Below are 14,373 nucleotides of genomic sequence, written 5' to 3' on the forward strand. Positions count from 1 at the left end.
GCTGGGACAAAGACTTATTCAGAGACAGGGATAGGACAGAAAGAGACAAATATAGAGACAGGAATCAGGTCAGAGAGGAGAGGAGCAAAGGTCAGAGAGGAGAGGGGAAGAGGGCTTTAGAGCTCTGAGCATACAGCAGAGCCACCATGGGAGTGAGGAGAGATCCTGTGTCCAGGCTGCTGATAGATCAAGACATTGAGGGTACGGTATCCCCATTCCCAGGGCACCTCAGGGAGCAAACAGCACGAATGGACTGGAAGGCAGGTCCACTGGGCCGCTGCCACACAGGCTGGGGATCCGACCCTCTACTTCCCGGCCCCTTGGAAACGTCCCCGTTCTCTGGGTTCTGTGTTAGCCTCATGAACTGATGCCTATATCCATCTCAGGCTCCCCAGAACCACCCTTACAAAGGGCTGTGGAGAGACGGCACTCAAGGGAGGCGGCAGCCGCCAGCAGCTGAGACCCTCCAAAGTGACTGTTCAGTGAGGCCTTGCAAGAAGGGATGATCACCCCCAGAGTCCACGAGGCTGACCAGATGGGCTTGGGACAAGGCTGATCCCTTGGTGCTGGGGGCAGGGAGAGACCCGCTCCGGCAGGCCCCCTCTCTCCTCCTGCTCCCTCCTTCCCAGGGCCAACATAATTGCTTTCCCATGTTGTTAATGGAGGCCAGATTGCTGATGCCCAAGCCCTGGGTGGGCGGTGGGTGGGTCAGGGCTGACCAAGGCTCTCCAGTCAGGAAGGCAGCACAGGCCAGCCCACCCACCTTAAAGATAGACAAGGGGCAAGGTCGTAACACATCACAGGGATATGCTATTCTTGGCAAGAGAGTCGGCAACCCCTTGATCTCTCTATAACCAGGCTGGACCTAGAATGCAGGATGCAGCCTGAGCCACACCTCACCAAGCCCAAAGCAACAGGCAGAACTGTGCGTTCAGGACGGAGGTGCAGGTCTTGGGATATCCGCTCTGGGACTCTCTATCTGTGCCCAAGGGAGCCATGGGTTAGTCAGGCCTGGTGGCGCACACCTTGATTCCCATTACTTGGGAGGCAGAGGCAGGTGGATCGCTGTGAATTCGAGGCCAGCCTGGTCTACAGAGTGAGTTCCAGAGCAGCCAGAGCTGCATAGTGAGGCCCTGTCCCGAAACCAATCAATGAAACAAATGGACAGACTGAAAGGCAACAGGCTGAGCTGTGGGTGTAGGTGGGGTTTTCTCTCCACAGGACTATACCTGGAACATTCTCTCTCCTCTAGCCTGGGGGACAGGCAACCTCCTGTACTTCTCAGTCCCTCACCCAGTACTAACTCAGTCTTTGCCTGGTCTAGGTCTGATGCACCAGGTCTAGGTCTGATGCACCAACACTCTGGGTGTGATCTCCCTCCCAGGGCATGCTCCCATATGGGCCTGTCAAGGCTAGTGAAAAGTGCCTGGTCTGAGGAACAGGATGGCACTGTAGTGACATCAGTAGTATTCCTGGTGGTATCGGGAACCTGCCACAGGGAGTGTGGACTAGAGTAGACACACTGGTGTATGCGGCTTTGACTACACCTCCCTTTATTCCAAGCACACAGAGGAAGACCAAGCCTGGCTCCCAGGATAGGACACTGGCCTCTTCCCATCCTACCTCAGGAGTCTGTCAACCTGACTCGGGGTGTCTTCTGCGAGAGAGATTGGATCTTGGAATTTGGTCTCTCTACATATAGCCCTGGCTGTCCTGGAACTCACTCTGTAGACCAGGTTAGCCTCAAACTCAGAGATCTTCCTGCCTCTGCCTCCCGGGTGAAGAGATTAAGGAATGTGCCACCACGCTTGGCTGGAACTGGTCCTTGAACAGGTATTACTGGGCAGCCAGGAGAAGTCAGAAATGGGAAAAAAAAAAAAAAAAAAAGTATGGAGCTGGACCAAAGACTGGCTGGATGAAAGCCCAGACCCTCCAGCCCGAGTGCTATATATATAAAATCTAAATCTGAGACTTAACCTTGTAAAATTCCAGTTCTGAAGGACCAATCTCCATCCTCCGTGCTCTAAGGAGCCTCTGTCTTCAGGCCGCCGTCGCCCTTGGCCGGGCCCAGGGCCCCTGTGGTCTGAACCTCTGTGGCCTGGCTGGGTACTAGTGCTAACCTGCCGATCCTTCTAGACTTTGTCTCCTGCCTGGACACTCCTAGAAGGCAATTCTGGAGATGACTAAGAAACAGCTCCTGTGCAGCCAGAACCTACGAGCGCAGCCTCTTCAAACGACTGGGTACCTCCGTGTTGGCCCATGTGTCACTAGGACCCATTTCTCACAAGCTAGCGCTTGGCTGCATACCCCACCAGGGAAACCCAAGCCCTTAAGAAACAGAGTGTGTGACCCCCAGTGACCGTGGCCTGGAAGCGGAACCTCTTCCCGTGCTCCCCACCCTGGTCCTCTCTCCTCCCACCCCTGTAGGGCATGGGTCCTCGGAAGAGTAGTTCCCCCCAAAATGGTTCTGCTCCAAGGTCTCATGAAATGGTGACGTTTAATGAGAACCCCTCCCCTACCCCTCCCACCCTGTATATACATCTATAAAAAATTCAAATACAGCAAGTTACCATTGAGTCAGACTAGAAGGGACTGACAGGACATTAAATACTGGGGGGCAGGGAAAGGGTAAACGGAGGCTCATACAAAACAGGGGGCAGAGGTGGAGGGACTGAAAAGTGTGGGCACCGGGGGGAAGGGGATGGCTGGGCCTCCCCCCAATGTCAGGAGCTTATAATCTGATGGTGGCAACAGAGACCCTGGGACAGACAGGAGGCTGGGGCAGGAGGAGAAAACTGCGGATGTGAGGGAAGGGGGTCCCCTTCAGGTCCCCCAAGGGCTCCTGGGAGTCGCTGGCGTTGGAGGGTCCAGCCCGAGGGGGTAAAGATGAGAGGGGTCTTTGGTGGGTGGGTTAGCTGCATGGTCCTCCTCTCCGGATGGAGAGAAAGGCCGGCTTGGTATGATGGGGCTAGGGGGACGGCAGGCCCGGGCCTGCCGGGGTCTCTACAAATTGTGTCTGAAGAGAATGCAAAGGTCCTCCTGCCCGTGTGCAAAATAGAAACCGGGGTCTGCAGGCTCAGCTCCGGCCTCCTGCTCCTCTGCAGGTGCTCTGGCGTGGGATGCCCGGCTCTGGGGAGACAGGTTGGAGGCAGGCCCCGGTCAGAGATGGCTGAGGCTGGGATGCAGGTCCCTAAAGGCCCTCCCTCCTTCCCTCCCTCTTGCTGCCCAGCCTCACTCACCTACCAGATCAGGAGATTGTTGGCTGTGGCGGCAGCGGCAGCCAGGGCCAGGGTGACAGGGACACTGGTGAAGAAGGGTATGGAGGGTCCTCCGCTGCTGCCTAGCTCCCCGGTGTCACAGATCTTCGTGGTGGGCGGGGGTGCCAATGAGCTTGTGGTGCTGGTCGTGGTCTCTGGGGAGCACGGGGAGACTCAGGGCAGGGCCAAGGCTGGGTCCCCCCTCCCATCTTCTTCCTGAGGCTCACGGGTGACCACTGCACCCATAAATTCCTACCATGGACATCTAAAAAACAAGACCCCGGCACACACGCGTTGGACACGTGGGTGTGTGTGTGTGTGACAGCCAGAGAGGGTAAGCGGCCAAGGTTCCTGCCCCTGGAGTAGCAGCAGGTAGTATGCGCGGAGAACCAGGCAGGGGGGTGTTGAGCAGGCTCACCGGGGGCCTGGGCTTCGGTGGTGAGGTGTCGTGGTTCCTCGGTCCAGGGTGTGGCGTGAGCGGCCACACTCCAGTCACTCCACGTCCCAATCTCATTGTCCTTGGCTGCCACCTGGATGATGTACTCCTTTCCAGCATAGGCGTCCGTGATGGTGTGCGCCGTGCCGTCTGAAAGCTCCACCTGCCGGGGTAAGGGAATGAATCCAGGACCTCGCGCACATGCGCGGAGGAGGTGAGAATGGCCCCAGTGACCGCGATGCTGCTCCCTAAGATGCTGGGGTGCCAAGAGGAAGACGAATAGAGAGCAGTGTGATGGTAGGCTGCCTCCTCTCAGGGGGCTATGCCTAAGGTTAAGAGTTTGGCTCCATCTTGCTAACTTGGAGGCTGAGCTGCATGCATAGCCTCCAAGGGCTTGGTGCCCCACCTCTGTAAACTAGTGCTAACAACAGCAACTACGTCGGGGTTCTTATAAGGACTAAGTCCCGAGGAAAGTACCAACCAGACCTCAGCCAACACAACAGTCATTGTGGGTTGCAGCCTAGAGCCAGTGTACCCACCACCTAGCCCTAACGGGGCCTCTCCCAGAAAGATATCCACGTGTCATCGCTCTGCTTGACATAGGAAGGGGTGGGGACAGCTCCGGCATGACAGGACTGCTGCTCCATTTTCTCTTGGAGGTATGGCATCACCACACCACCCCCCACTCACTGGCCTCATTCTGCTGGTCTTCAAACTCACCGCCCCCCAACCCCCGCCACCCCACTCTCCAGGGCAGCCTGCCTGTCCGGCGCCCCTCCCAGGCCCAGGCTGGGCTCTGGTTCATCTCAGCGGCACCCGCTGCCTCATTAAGCCGCCTCGTAAACAGGGGCAGCCAGTGGGGGCGAAGGAGGGGGCTGTCCTGGGCCATGTCTGGCTTTAAGGCCTTTTTAGTTCCTGTTCCAACCTTCTCCCCAGAAAAATATGGCCTAGGCCACCTGACCCTGCTGGCCTGTTATACACGTGCATGCGTGTGTGCTGTCGGGACCACGAAGAGTGGAAAAGCTCTCATTCCTGCCAAGTCTGTGGTCTTGATGCTGGAGGTCAAGGTCAAGGTCATGCTGATATACACTGGAGCCCAGACCCTGGCTCAGTCAATCCTACTCCCAGCCCTGGAAGATGGACAGGCACCAAAAGCCCACCTTCTCATGGTGGTGGGACTCCAGTCTCCTCTGTCTATAAAGACTCCCGTTGGCTGGTTAGCTCCACCATTCTTGGCCTACAGATCTCCCCAAGTCCTTCTCAAAGGACAAAGGGGAGAGCCAAGTGGAAGAGATCAGACTGCCACCTCTCCGGTAGACTTGCGACACTACACATTTTTACCAGTAATCTCTGGGCAGTGACAATCCTAGGCCTGGACCCTCCTTGCCAGGTTGTCGCTGATCCTTAAGAGAAGGATCCTGGGTTGGAGAGACGGCTCAGTGGTTAAGAGCACTGGATGCTCTCCCAGAGGTCCTGAGTTCAATTCCCAGCAACCACATGGTGGCTCACAACCATCTAGAATGTAATTTGGCGCCCTCTTCTGGACTGCAGGTATATATGCAGACAGAGCATTCATATACATTAAATAAATAAATAAATCTTGAGAGAGAGAGAGAGAGAGAGAGAGAGAGAGAGAGAGAGAGAGAGAGAGAGAGAGAGAGAGAAGGATCCTTCAGTTAACAGGAGTTGTCACTGCCACCTACTGGCCTTCAAGCCCTCCGCTCAGTCAGCTGCAAGTGTCAGACAGACACCGCCCTCCAGCCTCCTGGCTGAGTTAGGACGCAGAGCAGGTGACAGAGGATACCCGTACTGGGTTCTGGCTCTTTCCTTATCCTTGTCCATGCCAAGACAGGTCTGTATTTCCCCCAAAGCTCCAAATGAGCTTTTTCTCTGCTCTCTCCTCTCGCAACCACACACCTGTTAGTGTCCAAGACCAAGGACAGGGAAGGTATTCTATACAAAATTCAAGTTGAAAAGAGCCACAGATCTAACCAGTTCAAATGCGCGTGAGACATGGAATAAGGCTATGGTGTGTACCGTAGAACATGCATCTTGTCAGTGTGGAGTTCTGCCACAGTGTGGTTCTTGATATGTTGGTCCCATGCATGTGTGCAGCATGGATCCTGCTGGGAGCCACGTGTGTGTGTGTGTGTGTGTGTGTGTGTGTGTATGTGTGTGTGTGTGTGTATGTGTGTGTGTGTATGTGTGTGCGCGCGCATGTTCCTGTGTGCGGTGGGCAGTGTGCCAGGTCCACTGCAAGGCGTGTGCGCTGCGACGCGCAGAGCTGCTGCCTGTAGCTCGTTAGTGGGGGAGGGGGCTTGTGAAACCAGACCCTGGTTATTAGCAATGCATTAGGCGCGGGCAGCTGGCCAGGCGGGAGGGACTCCGGACTCTGTCAGGGAACACATGAGAGTGCGAGTAGCCTTTGTGGGGGCCAGGCCTACAACCAGGACAGGCACCTAGGAATCAAATTACAGACTTTAAAGGCCAGACAGGGAGAAGGGCGTAAGGAGATGGCACTGGAGCCTGGTGGGGGTTCAAGCTGACCCCCAGGAGACAGACTGGCTTGCCTCATGGAACACTTCCAACTCTAGTCCTAGCCCAGAGCTCAAGGGCCACCCAGAGTGCCCACAGCTTGCTGGCCCTGAGCTCTTGATATGAGAACACCACAAGTCTTCATAGCCCTAGCTGCTTCCTGGAGCATTCCATCTTGTCTTGATCAATATCCAAACCCTAGCCTCTCCCCATCCTGACCCTTGTCCACTGTTTGGTTCCTAGCCCAGGCCACCACCTGACCTACGACCTTAAACTGACCTTAAAACCAGGCCTCACTCTGGGGCCCAAATAACCATCATGATCTAAACTTGCCCCCTAGATCAAACTCAATCCTAATATCTGGCCCTAACCTCTGGGCCCATCTGGAAACCCCTGAGGAGTGTGATTAGCCTGTTCTTTGGGTCCAGCACAGACCTCATGTAATGGAAGGTGCCTGGGCAGGGCTGACAGCTCTCCCCATCACCTCCCTCCCGGATCTCTTCACCACTACTCTGATATCCCTTTCTGCCCCAGGCGAAGCCTCTCGGACTTCCAATGAGTCCCCTATTGGTGCTGATGCTACCTGGGCTATAGTTCTCTCCACACTGTATTGTGAGCTCAGGCATCAGGATCTGGGCCGAGCAGGATACTCACGTGTTGCCATTGGTCCAGGATTAGAGGCCGGTAGCGCAGAAAGAACTTGAGAGGAAAGGATTCCGGGTCAGGCCAAGTTGAGGGTGTCTGCCACGTCACCTCCAGTCGACGAGGGTTGCTGGGCACTGGCCGGGCCACCACGTTTTCTGGAGGATCTGGCTTCACTGTTAGAGAGACATAGCTTTGTTAGTGTGCTAACCTCCAGGAAGAGCCCGGCACTGTCAGCTCCAGCCACTGATCAGCCATCTCTGCTGCCAACAGTTGAAGGCCACTGTGCCCCTTCCCTGTTGTCAGCTGTGGCAACTACCAAGATCAACCATCTGACGGCCACCTCTGACGCGCCCCCACCGTCACCACTGGCCGTCACTACAGCTCTCGGTAGCAACATCCAGGATCTCAACCAACTTCCACCATAACTCCATCCTCACGGTGTGTCCAACACCCCAAAGATGAAGCCTACATGATGCTCCCACCCCAATCACTGTCACCTCCATGGCCACCGAGATCAATCCATCTTTCACATCGCACATTGGCCCTGCCTGCTTTCCCTCGGTTTTTCCCCTCCCCCCCAGTTCTAAACTGAGACTGGACTCCCTCAGAAGAGGCTGGATTTGAAGGTGCGCTGCAGGTTAGTGGAAAGCTGGGGGGTCTGATGATGGCAGAGTCCAAGGGCCCAGTCATAGAAGAATAGTCTGAAGACCCAGCTGTGTGGCTTGAAGGAAAGACGGAAAGGGAAGGTGGAGTAGAGGGAGGCAAATCAGTGTCACAGACCTACAAAGGGGTTGTCTGGGATGGGCTGGGAGCAGGCAGATCCTGTCTGGACTAGGGCAAGTGCAGGCAGAGGGTCTGGATGGGATAAGAGGTGGGGAGAGGGCAGTGTCTGTCCTACTCCTGTCTCCTGTTCTGACACCTCATTCATCACAGGCCGTAAGGAAGCCATTAGCATGGGGGGGGGTGGCTGCAGCTGCGCAGGAGTCTGGCCCAGATCGCTGCCCCCCCCCTTCTCCCTGCCGCATGCTCTCTGAGCCAAAGAGACAATGAAATGAGCTGCTGGAGAAGTCTCTACCCTGCAGGTAAAGGATATCCGCTCCTACGGTCACGGCGTGTGCGAAGGCAGCATGCACGCCATGAGCATCCCCACCTGGGCTCACATACACCTCGGACACACTTCCGCACTCCCAGAGTACGCAGGGCTTCCCACTACCACCGCTGCCACTGCCACTATCACACGCACCGATGGTGAACTCGTCGAAGGTGATAGCCGTGGCATTGTGACCCAAGGCGTTGCTGACACTTATGGACACCTTGTACTTGACGGTGGAGAACAGGTGCAGGTAGCGAATGTGGCAGCGGTTCTTGAGGGTTGGGTCCTTCTCACAGACCATAATTTTGGAGCCATGCCTGAAAAGGAATGAGATCCAGGTATTCTTACCAACATCAAGGGGCAAGCTTGGGGCAGGCTAGGGGAAGGTCAAGCCCAAGGCTGGGCTTGGGTGGGGGTGGGGGTCCTTGGACTCAGGACATAATGAAGAGGGGGGGGGAGGTCAAAGGTCAGGGCTGGGACCGGAGGTCAAGAACGCAGATTACTCACAACACAGTCACGTTGAAGGTATTGGGGATATAGGTGGGGGTGGGCAGGTGCCAGCTGCAATAGAAGCCCTTGGGGTACGTGTTGGATCGGCAGCTGAGCACGGGTTCCCGCGGCGGCACTGGGAAGGTGATGACAGGGAACTCAGGGTCTTCCTGAAGCCTCCAGTCCCCTGTACTAGTGTGGGGACAGGTGGGCCCCAGAGCCCCAGCACTCCCCACCCCCCCAACCTATCATCAATGCCAAAGGTGGGGGGAGGGCTGTCAGCGAGGGTCTGAGGCTTCCCAGGCCACAGAGAGCCAGATGTTTAATTAAAGAAAAACAAGGCTGGGTGGAGGATTTGCCCCCCCCCCAACACCTGCTCAATGGAGACAGGAACTGTAGGGAGCAGGGTGGGGGTTGCGGGCCCCACCTCATCAATCACAGCACGGAGGTCATTTCTCAGGGAACTGTCTCCACCTATGTCTCCTGTCACGCTGTGTCCACTTCCAAAGGAATGCCAACGAGACAGAGGGGATCTCGGTGGCACGCTCTGCCTGCTAGGGGTGCCCTGTGCACGTTTTAGAGAAGAGACACTCCGCCTGTGGCTTCCCATGTGTGGACTGATAGAAGAACAGGCCTGGTAGCCACACAGGAGTACAAGACGGCTAGTTGTGAGCACATCCATGTGTGTACATACGCATCCATCAGTGTGTGTGACACACATGTCTCTGACATGAAGGAGTGATTGGTGACATCAACATATATGTCGCCTTTGGTCATGTCATCCATGCACGACCATATGTGAATATTTATGTGTATCAAGTGCCTGCCGGAAGAAAGAGGCTGTTCCCTTGGTGTGTTCCCTCAGCTCCCTGGCTCCGGCTGCCAAGTCTTCCACCTTAAGGAAGACTGTGACATGATCAGTGGCTGCCCTTCAATCTGGAATAAGCAGGCAGAGAGAGAGAGATACCATTTTTTGCTTGAGGTCACACAGTGACCCGGAGACAGAATTCATCTTAGAAAGGTATTATTCACCTACGTGACTACATCCGGGACATCTTTTCTGTTGTCTAACTGTGTTTTTTTGCTGCTGTGAGCACTCAGGCCAGCTGTTCCACCTTCGGGCATGGGGCAAGGCGTGAGGACAGGCAGCTCAAGTTCCTGGAAGGAGGCAGCTTCTGTGATCTGACCCAGGCGAGGAATGTCTGTGGCTCCAGGGACACGGACACCCCCCCTTCTGTACTGCTCCCCTCCCCACCCCCCTGCCTGACAGGTGGACAGGAAACGGGAGGGGGTAGCTCAGCAAGCCAGGGACAGTGAGGGAGAGTACATGTCTACAGTTGTGGAGTGGCTGTGGTGACCTTCAGGGGACTGAGGCTTCGACCCACAGCACACATGATCTGGGTGGCTTCACGCACACACCTAGGACGTATAGTCTGTGGGAAGACACAGAGGGGCCTGGGACACCAGCCCCAGAGCACACCCGGCTCTGCAGCGGGAGAGGAGGGCAGGAAGGCACCAGGAGAATGTCCCTGCCGCAGGTGGACTGTGGGCAGGGCAGCCCCCCCACCTCAGCTCGCAGGAAAGGGCACATGGGGGGTGAGGGGACACCACCTTGCGTTCTGCCCACCACTGTCTGCCTGCCCACCTTATGTTTGTCTGGTGCCATCCCGTGTGTCTGTCAAGTTCCTGCCCTATCTGCCTGTGTCTGCATGGGGGTGGGGTGGGGGTGGCCAAGGACACAGGAAGTGCCTTCTGGGGGCCTGGGGGCCAGGCCAGAGTTGGCAGCGCTCGAGGAGTAAAGGACATTCCGAGGTCGCTGAGAAACCTCCACTCCCTGCTCCTGCTGCTGCCCCCCCCTTACCCCCAGCTTCAAAGGAGAAGAGCACTGCTGGGGTGGGGTGCGGGGGGGGGGCGTCGGGGTGAACGCAGAGTCAGCTCTCTGCCGCCTGCCTGCCCTGACTGAGGAGGGCAGCGCAGGCCATGGCACTGGACTCAGCCCCCTTCCCTGGGACAAGCTCACATGTCTCCTCCCCTCGCCTTCTGTCCAGTTCCCCCTCTCTGAATGGGCAGGTCACAGGGGGGGTAGGGGCCAGGCAGGGGGTTAGTCTGTCATCTGGTTACTCCTGCCTGGCCCACGGCCCTGAGCAGAGAAGGGTTTGGTTTCCTGACAGGGACCAGGTTTCTCAGAGGGAAAAGGAGGAAAGAAAAACAAAGAAAAGGAAGAAAAGGAGTGACTTGCTGCAGCTGGAGCCCAGCTGAGGGGCCGGGTGGGCGGAGATGGGGGTGCTGTGAGAGCCCAAGTGTGAGATTGTGGGACAGGGTAGGATGGGGAGGCCCCTCTGTGAGTGTACTGCTAGCTCAGGGGGGTGGGGTGGGGGGAATGTGGGGGAGGGGGAGGCGGGGCACGGGGGGGGGGGGCGGCTTTTAAGTCACTGTGACTGCAAAGGTGGCTTCGTGCACAAGGTCGTATGAAGTGGTCAGGCTGGATGACTGGGTGACCTGGGGTGAGACTGTTTAGCCTGAGGTCGTCTATGAAGGCAAGGCTGTGTTTCTTATGTCCGCCAGTGAGCCACTGCACGCCGATGAACATGTGGCTATATGACAGAGCTCAAGTCTGAGTGCTCTTTTTTTTTATTTTTCTTCCTTGAGAAGACAGGGTCTCATTGCGTAGCCCTGACTGGCCTAGAATTCACTTTGTAGATCAGGCTAACCTTCAAGTTCAGAGATCCACTGGTCCCTGCCTTCCAAGGGCTGCGACTAAAGGCGTGTTCCACCACACCTGGCGTTCAGTGTGCTTTTCAAACCGTGGGTATAAGAAGATGCCCCGAATGCCCAACAGGCCCACTAACGGGCTGGACCTGGTATGAGCACACGTCAGGGGTGCCTGAGCAAACTCCTAGACATACGACTGTGTCAGATGCCCAGGCACCCTGAGCTCCCCTTGTGGAGGGTTCCTGAGAGGCCTAAGTGACCGTGTCAGTTGGGGCGGTATCTGAATCCCATACAGGGCCGTGTGCGTGTGTGCCTCTGCTGGCCTGAGGTTTGTTTGTTTTCCTCCTAATTGGCTTGTTTTTCCATGTCCAGCCCACCAAACCGCATGTTTTTCCTCTCATCTAGCCAGCCCGCCTGGGCCGGAGCCCCCAGCACGCATGAGGCCTGCCCGCTGGCCTACAGAGGAGGAGAGGTGTGGGCCAGGCCAGATCAGGCCAGGGTGGGGCGCGCTGACCCTTCTGCGGCAAAGCCTGCCCATGCCACACCCACACTCCTCCTGCTTGGCATTCAAGGTTCATGGCCTGTCTTAACCTTTGCTTGCTGGAATCCCTTGAGGTACCCCAAGTTCTAGGCTCTCAAACACCCCCTCCTGCCTCCCCCTCACTTCTTGACATCTCTAGCCACAGTCCTGTGGGCTAGTCTTTCCCTCCCAGGCAAACAGAGCCGGGGGCAGCAGAGCTGAACCAAAAGCTTCTGTCTTGGTGACCCTTAGAGGGAGGGGATGAACAGGAAACTGTCCATTTAAAAATTATTTTAATCTCTGGTTTGTTTTAGCTTAAGGTCGGAATGATAGGCACTGTCCAGTAAACAAACAAACAACAACAACAACAAAAAGAGATGCTACTAAAAGGAACATTGTGACCCCGTTTCCTAACTTGTTCAGTGGGAGCCGCCTTGCTGCTGTGTGAGGATTCACCTGAGAGCAAGAAGACGGAGCCAGAGGACTCAGTAAGGGGCTCCCCGGCTAAGGGGTCTTCTACCAAAACATCACCATGGCTAAGTTCCTTTGGGAACTTGGGAATAAAGCTTGTACAGGTTTGGGCTAAATATTAAATTATAATAAATAGTAATTCTTGGTCTAAAGGACCCACAAACTGCAGGCAAGGTCGCCGTGCCCTTGAGTGGCTGGCAGGAAGGATACTTTGATATTGATGCCGTCAAACCCAGTCTCTTGTTATTAACACAAAGGGCCGAGGCAACCGTAATTAATACTCTCTGTCCCTCTAACCGGTTCCTTAGACGGAAGTAAGGCCGTGAGAGCTAAGTACCTGTTACAGATGCTACCACGGCCAATGCATGGCCACCCTCCCCTGAGGGGCAAGGTCAAGGGAGTAAAGTGAGCTGTATCTAAGTGGTCTGGACCCTGGTCACAATCACAAGGCTGCAGCCATGTGGACATTTACCTCAAAACTCAAGCCCCCTCCAAAGACTGCAGCACCAGAAACTGGGTTAAGGGCAACCAGATACCGCCATCACCACCAGCCTTATTCGTTATTTTGGGAACCCAGCTGAGAAGTCAGGAGAACCGTGGAGAGATGGTTCTTCTGGTCAGCGGCCTCTTTACCGCATGAGGGCATGGAGCTAACTTCTGTTACCTGGTGCTAAACCCAGGAGGCTCTGGCCCTGCAATTCTACACAAGGACAACAGGGGTCACTCCATCCTTGGCTCACGGATAAAACATTTGGCCTGACCGCCATCTCTCCCTGATTTGAACACGGTTTGAAAATGCTTTTCCAGCCGGGCAGCGGTGGCACAAACCCTTAATTCCAGCCCTTGGGAGGCAGAAGATTCTCTGAGTTCGAGGCCAGCCAGGGCAACACAGAGAAACAATGTCTCAAAAGAGAGAAAAAGAAAAGGCTTTTCCATGGAAAGGATGTCTCCACTCCTGTATTTTCACACCCCATTCAGCCCCATTGGTGGGGGTTTTAGTGGGCGGTCCTGAGCAACTTTTCAGCCAGCATTGCACACGGTTGGTCACACTGGTCTCCGGACGAGGAGCAAGACTCCCAGATAACTTCCAGGGAATAAAAAGAACTATCTATCTTTTGGCTGTTGGGTAAATTAAATCCAAATGTGAAGAAGCCAAAGAAACAGGAATATTTGGCTCAGGAGAAAAGATGGGAGGATTTTCCAAGCGCTCACTCTGTCGGCCAAGAGCAGGGCACCTGCCCACTGGCGCCCGCATCCAGGGACCTCAGCACCCTACCTTCCCTTGACTCCTTTTAAAGATTACACTCCTCTGGGCTGGAGAGATGGCTCAGCGGTTAAGAGCACTGACTGTTCTTCCAAAGGGCCCAGGGTTCAACTCCCAGCACCCACATGGCAGCTCGCAACTGTCTGTAACTCTAAGATCTGATGCCCTCACACAGGCAAAACACCAATGCACATACAATAAAAATAAATAAATTATTTTTTAAAAAAGATTACACTCCTCGCTTCTACATTCTGTCCTGCTGCCTCCATCTTGCTATCAACCCATCACATACTGATGCTGTTCAGGGCGAAAGTTCTGAGTCTCCCTTTACAATCTCCCCTCTGTCCATCTCATCCCCTCCCAGCTGCAATAAATGACAATCCCTAAATTTCCACCCCCCATAGATGCCTGTCCTTGAACCTCAGACCCTTAGACCTACTGGCCTTCACTCTGGACCAATTGCAGGTCTGTCCCTCCCCACACCCGTTACCCCACCCCCCACCCCAGCCAGATGACCTCCACCTGACACCTATGGCAGATGTCTGCAGATCTCGCCCACACCAGTTATTTTCTGGAGAGACCTCTCTGGCCATCGAAACACTGGGCCAAAAGTGTGAGGTGATGAAAGAGCCCACAGGCACACTCCCCCAGGAGGGCCCTCCATCACTGATGGTAGGAAAGTGTCAAACACTCTAGTGCCCTTAGCCCTCAGGAGGACAGCTCGGACATGTCTTCTGCATCTCATACCCAGAGTCCCCTTACTGGTGGCTCTTGTCATCAAGAGACAACAAACACTCTGTAACTCTTTTTCTTTTTCTTTTCTTTTTTTTTTTTTTTTTTTTTTTTGAGAAAGATGTCCTGGATAGATCAGGCTAGCCTCAAACTTGCAATTTTCCTGCTTCTGCTTTCTGGGTATTGGGATTATAAGTATGCGCCATCGTGCCCACTAAT

The 14,373-nt window shown here is 55.2% G+C and overlaps 1 protein-coding gene across 3 annotated transcripts in view; it reads right to left on the reverse strand.

Moving 5' to 3' along the window:
• Positions 1–2,533: 2,533 nt before the first annotated feature.
• Positions 2,534–14,373, reverse strand: part of Cntfr (ciliary neurotrophic factor receptor) — a 38,672-nt gene continuing 26,832 nt past the window's right edge. For 2 of the 3 annotated variants that reach the window (XM_051157963.1, XM_051157971.1), the window contains 6 exons: positions 8,474–8,591; positions 8,117–8,283; positions 6,883–7,046; positions 3,676–3,856; positions 3,240–3,412; positions 2,534–3,129 (listed from right to left, as the gene is read on the reverse strand). In XM_051157963.1, the coding sequence (XP_051013920.1) occupies positions 3,240–3,412; positions 3,676–3,856; positions 6,883–7,046; positions 8,117–8,283; positions 8,474–8,591 (803 nt within the window). In that variant the 3' untranslated portion in view covers positions 2,534–3,129. The remainder of the gene's footprint in view (positions 3,130–3,239; positions 3,413–3,675; positions 3,857–6,882; positions 7,047–8,116; positions 8,284–8,473; positions 8,592–14,373) is intronic. The other variant, XM_051157980.1, reaches the window with a different exon arrangement.

This window comes from Acomys russatus, chromosome 2 (genome assembly GCF_903995435.1).
Source record: "Acomys russatus chromosome 2, mAcoRus1.1, whole genome shotgun sequence".
In the NCBI taxonomy this organism is placed as follows: Eukaryota; Metazoa; Chordata; class Mammalia; order Rodentia; family Muridae; genus Acomys; species Acomys russatus.